This window comes from Chinchilla lanigera, unplaced genomic scaffold, assembly GCF_000276665.1.
Source record: "Chinchilla lanigera isolate Chin_1 unplaced genomic scaffold, ChiLan1.0 scaffold00029, whole genome shotgun sequence".
NCBI classification, from domain to species: domain Eukaryota; kingdom Metazoa; phylum Chordata; class Mammalia; order Rodentia; family Chinchillidae; genus Chinchilla; species Chinchilla lanigera.
In genome coordinates this window covers 2703874-2710253 of record NW_004955430.1, presented here as the reverse complement: position 1 = coordinate 2710253, position 6380 = coordinate 2703874, and the positions used below count along the sequence as shown (strand labels likewise).

The 6380-nt window shown below is 35.8% G+C and overlaps 1 protein-coding gene across 2 annotated transcripts in view; it reads left to right on the top strand.

Moving 5' to 3' along the window:
- The window catches only part of Nek4 (NIMA-related kinase 4), a 37531-nt gene that overhangs the window by 22951 nt on the left and 8200 nt on the right, over positions 1 to 6380 (top strand). For both annotated transcript variants that reach the window (XM_013515588.1, XM_013515589.1), the window contains exon 14: positions 535 to 656. In XM_013515588.1, coding sequence (XP_013371042.1) covers positions 535 to 656 — 122 coding nt within the window. The remainder of the gene's footprint in view (positions 1 to 534; positions 657 to 6380) is intronic.

Here is a 6380-nt window from a genome sequence, read left to right as displayed (position 1 = left end):
ATGCTGTGCTGCTGAGCTATATCCCTGGCCCTACAGATATAGTCTGAAAAATTTCATGAAAATTGATATTTAAAGATAAATGTAAATAACCAGCTGTCTTTATGAAAATTATGTAACATGATTGAGATTTTTTTTCAGTGAATTTTCTTTAAGTTCGACTTTTTTCTTAGGAGATAGTTTAAGTCTTGGAGACAGTAGTGAGACATGAAGCTTCTCATAGATTTTTAGTCATTAAAATATTAGACTGCAGATGTAGCTCGATGATTGAGTACTTGCCTACCATGTATAAGTTCCTGGTTTTTATACCAAAAAGAAAAAGAAAGATCCCAAGATAAATTTAAAAAATACATATCTATCTATCTATCTTATACATTACATATGTATTTATATATACATATATATATATGTCATTAAACCAAACCTATCAAGAATTTTTTTAAAAACACTTTTAAAAGAATAAAAAGGTTTTTTTCAGTGTTGGTGAAAATGTTTGTTTTCCCCTGTTTTTGTTACTGCTTTTACCTTTCGTGCCAGGTTCTGAAAAGATCAGGAGAATACTTGAAGTCTTGAGAGCTGACGTCATCCAGGGCCTAGGGGTTCAGCTTTTAGAGCAGGTATATGATCTTTTAGAAGAGGAGGATGAAATGGAGAGAGAGGTGAGTGTTCTGCTGTTTATGTTATAGAATTTTTTAGTGTATTTTTGAAATATAATTCACATACCATTCAATGTGCCCTCTCACATGTATGTTTCAATGGTTTTAGTGTGTTCATAGAGTTACACAATCACCAGTGTTAGAACATTTTCACTAACCCCCTGCAGAGACCCTGCCCCTGTTAGCATTCATTCCCCACTGTCTCCTAAATCGTCCATCCCAAACAAGGACAAATATTTTCTGTTTTCTGTAGATTTGCCTGTTTTGGACAGTTATTTAAAGGGGGTCTTTAAAGAAGATACAGTCTTTTCTTTTTGCTTCTTTGACTCAGCATAATGTTTTCAGGGCTCACGCATGTTGTAGCTTGTATTCATGCTTCATTCCTTTATGTGGCCAAATAACATTTTATTGTATAGATTTTGTTTATCCATCAACTCATGGACATTTGTGGGGCTTTCGTTTTTTGATATGAATTATGCTGCTGTGAACACGCGTGGAAGTTTTTGTGAGGTTTCAGTTTTATCGGATATATATCTAGAAGTGGAATTGCTGGATCATTTAGTAACTTTACATTTAAATTGGGTGAAATTTCAGACTGTTTACATTATTACCAGCAGTGCAAAAAGTTCCACATCCTTGTTGCAAATGCATTTCTATTTCTGTGATGGTGGCTTTTGTTTTTAATTGTATTTGTGTGGTTTTTTTGTTTGTTTGTTTGCGTTTTTTTGGTACTGGGAATCAAACTCAGGACCTTGCGCCTGCCAGGCAGATGCTTGTGCTGCTGAGCTACATCCCCGTCCCAACTGTATTTGTGTGATATGTTACATTAATTGATTTTTGGTGGCCAGCCTTACATTTCTGAGATAATTCCCATTTGGTCATGATGTATACTCCTTATGTTTTACCAGACTCAAGTTTTCAGTATTTTGTTGAGGATTTTGTATTCATAATTCATATGACATAATTGGTCTTTAGTTTTCCAGTGTTGTCTTTATCTCATTTTGTAATCAGGATCATCATACTGGCTTCACAGAATGAATTGCAGAGTATTTCCTCATCTTCTAATTTTTGGAAGCTATTGAGGAAATGGCATTAATTCTTCTTTAAATGTTCTATAGACCTCACCATAATGGCATCTGGGCTAGGGCTTAACTTTCTGGTAATTTTTACTGACCGTGATTTCAGTGTCTTTACTTGTTATATCCAGATTGTCTTTTTCTTCCTGAGTCAGTTTCAGTAGCTTGAATCTCACAGGATCTCAGTAAATCTCAAACTTGCAATCTTTCTGCCTGTGTTTCCCAGAATTCTTGGATTACAGGCACATGCCACCACACCAGCTGCAGCTACTTTACATAATTTTATATCTCTTTACAAAGTTGAGAAAAGAAAGTATATTTGCAGCTTTGGTTATTGTAACTTTCTTATTTATCATTTCTTGATCTCTTCCTTTATTCCTGTGAATATAACTTACTGTCTAGAGTCATTTCCTTAGCCTAATGCAGTTTTGTTATTGACAAATATATTTCATTTGTTATAGACTCAAAAAATATACATTTTTAAAATTATTATAAATTATACATAATTTAAAATTACCACATTAGCCATTTTTTTTTTTTTTTGGTACCAGGAACTGAACTCGGGACCTCTCGCTTGCCAGGCAGGTGCTTGTGCCACTGAGCTCTATCCCCAGCCCCCACATTAGCCATTTTTAAGTGTATTGTTTACTAGCATTAAGTATATTCACATTGTTGTGCAACTGTTACCCATCTTCTGAACTTTTTCATATTGCAAAAGTGAAACTACACCTGTTAAACAATATGTGGTATGATAAAAATATGGAAATGTTTACTATTTAAGAAAATTAGTACAGTAAAATACACATTATTATTAATCCCTTTAAAATACTTCCATCCCACTGATCCCATTTTCTTGCCACTTTCTGAAGCAGTTCTAGAAATCCTTTTCAGGAGTCTCTGTAGTTGCACTGTTGTAGCTGCCTTGATGTCCTGCATCAGTTCAAAACATTTCTCTTTTATGGTCATTTTGACTTTGGGGAAGAGCCAGAAGTTGCGTGCTGCCAGATCCAGTGAGTAAGTTTGATGAGGACACACTGTAATTTTTATGAGCCTGTCTTTCCGTTGGATGGCACTCGGCAGCCGCATTCATTGTAGTTCTTGGTTTGAGACAGGATCTCTGTGTGGTTGATCTTGCTTGATAGCACTGTGTAGCAAAGCTGGTCTCAAACTCACAGCATTCCTCTTGTCGCAGCCTCCTGAGTGCTGAGAATACAAGCAGGCATTACTACACCCAGCTTCACCATAATTTTAATCGTATCTCACTAGAACATGAAAGGTTTCCAGAATTGCTCAGAAAGTGGCAAGAATGATGGGACAAGTGTGATTGAAGCAAGGGGGAGTATTCTGAGAACATTAGTGACAATGTGTCTTTTACCGTAACAGATTTTACTGTTTAAACTTCACTGTAGGGGCTGGGGATTTAGCTCAGCAGCACAGCGCCTGCCTGGCAAGCACAAGGTCATGAGTTCAATTCCCGGAACTAGAAAAAAATCAAAACAACAACAAAAAACTAAACTTCACTGTATATTTAGACCACACTTTATAATTCATCATTCCCTGCTTCTACCAGTCCTTGGCATCCACCTTCCTACTTTCATCTCTTGAGTTGATGGAGCAGTTATGTGAAGTCTAAAGGGACCATCTAGAAAAAGTAAAGTTTGTCCACCAAGAGAACTCTAGGCTCAGATGGATATGCTGGTGAAAGAAAGATATAGTACCAATATTGTGCAAATTCATTCTAGAAAACTTTAAGAGGGGATACTTTCCAACTCATTCCACAAGCCCAGCACACCACCAATTATAATCACTGACCAATACTGAAATTTTTTTAGTTTCATCTCTTTCAAACAAAGATACTGCGTGAAAAACTGTCAGGGCAATACCACTCATAAACAAAGGTGATCAAAGCACTTACCAGTCCAGTTATTTAAATACATCAAACACTGGATCTAACAGATACACGCCGATCTGCACCCAACAAGAGTATTGAGTTTTCGTATCAGAGAGGAAAAGTCTGTGTTATGAAATGGAAAGACAAAGAAGACATCTCCTATTGTCAACTATTCGTAATACCCAAACGACAGAACTTGAAGGAAGAAATGAAACTAAAAAAATGTTATTTTTATTTTTTAAATACATCTAGGATTGCGTGTTTGTTTTTTATAAGATAATAGGAAATATAAAAATGACAATTTTATCAGATTTATTCAGTGACTTTCCTGTGAATAGTATATCTTACAACATTCAGTACATGATGCAGCATTACAATCTGGACAGTAGTATGTGGCTTCTTCCTGAATTATTTTTGCAATATTGCTTACACTGTCCTGTTGGCCTTTTTGTTTGTTTGTTTTGTCTTTTTTGAGACAGGGTCTTGCTATGCAGCTCAGGCTGGCCTTGAGCTCACTTTGTAGTCCAGGCTGGTCTCCAACTCACAACGATCCTCCTGCCTCAGCCTCCCGAGCACTGGGATTACAGGTGTGCGCCACCATTCCCTGCTTGGCTTTTTCTTTTTTTCTGTGGGTGGTACAATTCCAATAAAGTAACTACCCACTAAACGTAATGGTGAAGACATCCTTAATGGACATCCTGGCTGGGTATTTTTCTACTAGACCTGATCTAAATTGTAAATGACGTTTTTAAACCACTTTATTTTGAGTAAACAAATGAGTTCCATCTTGTTTGGTTCAGAAGGTACATGAAGATTTTATAACAATTTTTTTTCCTTGCTTTTTGATTATAGGAGAGCTTGTTAGATGTTGGTCAGTTCTTGTCAACACTACCCATAGAATTATAATCACTGACCTATTAATATTGGAATTGTTTTAGTTTCATTTCTTCCTTCAAGTTCTGTCATTTGGGTATTATGAATAGTTGACAATAAGGAGATGTCTTTTTTGTCTTTCCATTTCATAACACAGACTTTTCCTCTCTGATACGAAAACTCAATACTCTTGTTGGGTGCAGATCCGCGTGTATCAGTTAGATCTAGTTGGTTTATTATATTAAGTCTTGTGTTAACTACCTAACATTTCTCCCTTTTTCAGTTCTTTCTTTTGCAGATATTTTGGTACTGCTTTCCTATCCAATTTCAGTGTCCCAAATGTGCCCATTTTGTATGCAAAAGAATATCACTGAGTTCTGGAAAAGCATAAAAATTATATCTAATGTACTTATAGTAAGAGTTTCTAAAGATTATAATACAAAATTATAGGTTGTTCTTTGCAAATAAATATGAATTAGTAAAATAAAATAACCAGAACTTATTACTAGATTTCACTAGAAACAAACATCAAGAACTGGACGTGATGGCATATGTTTAATCCCAGCACTCAGGAGGCTGAGGCAGGAGGATTGCTGTGAGTTTGAGGCCAGCCTAAATTGAGCCTTCAAGACTGTCTCAAGGCCAAGAATATAGCTCAGTGGCATAAGCGCCTGCCTGGCAAGCATGAGGACATGAGTTTGATTCCCGGTACCAAAAAAAAAAAAAAAGACTGTCTCAAAAGAGAAAGAAAGATCAATGGTGAACACAGTATTCTAAATAAAAAAAGTATGCAAAAGATAGTCAATATAAAACAAATAGATATACGAGCGTATCTTGTGCAAGTAAGAATGGACTGGTTAAATGACACCTACCGGAGCAACACTTGAGATAGTACATCAGCAAGTGTGCTGCCTGAGTGATGCTTGCAGTAAACTGTTAAGTGTTGATCAACTGGATTTTGTTAATGCTTTGTGCTTCAGTGGACATTAGGGACTGTGGTACATGTTTTTCTTTCCCTGTAGTGTTGCTGCCTGGTCCCGAAATCAAGCAATACAAGCCTTATAGAATGAGCCCAGAAGTACTTTTTCTTCTTCAGCTCTCTAGCAGAGTTTTAGAAGGATTGGCATTAATCTTTCTCCAAATGTGTGATGGGGTCTTCCTTGTTGGGGTGTTTTTGAATACTGACTCAGTTTCTTTACACTAATAATGGATTTATTCAAATTTTCTATTTCAAACTCAAGGCGATCTTCCTGCCTCAGCCTCCTGAGTGCTGGGATCACAGGTGTGTGCCACCATGCCCAGATCAAATTTTGGTAGGAATTTTATTTCTAGGAACTGTGCATTTCATCTAGGTTATGATACTTGTTGGCATACAATTGTTCACAGTTCTTTTATAATCTTTTAAAATGTCCATAGAATTGATGATAATAACACTGTTTTCCTTTTGATTTTAGCAATTCATGTCTTTTTTCTTAACCAGTTGACCTAAAAGCTTATCAGTTTTGTTAATCTTTTCAGAAGTTACTTCATGATTTTAGTGATTTCTGTTTTTCTATTATTTCATTTATTTCAGCCCTAATTTTTATTACTTATTTACTTCTGACGTGAACTTTGTTCTTCAAGTTCCTTAAGTTGTAAAATGAGGTTTTTCATTTGAACTCTTTCCTCCCCACAGTGATGGACATTCTTTAATAAATATTTATAGCCATAAATGTCCCCCTTACCACCGCTTTAATCAAATCCCATGTTTGGTATTCTGTGTTTTTTCATTTGTCTGTAGTTTTTCTTCATGACTTCCTCTTTGACCCATTGATTATTTTAGAGTATGATGTTCGTTTCCACAAACTCGTCTTTTTTTTTTTTTTTTTTTTTTTTTTATGTTTTTCC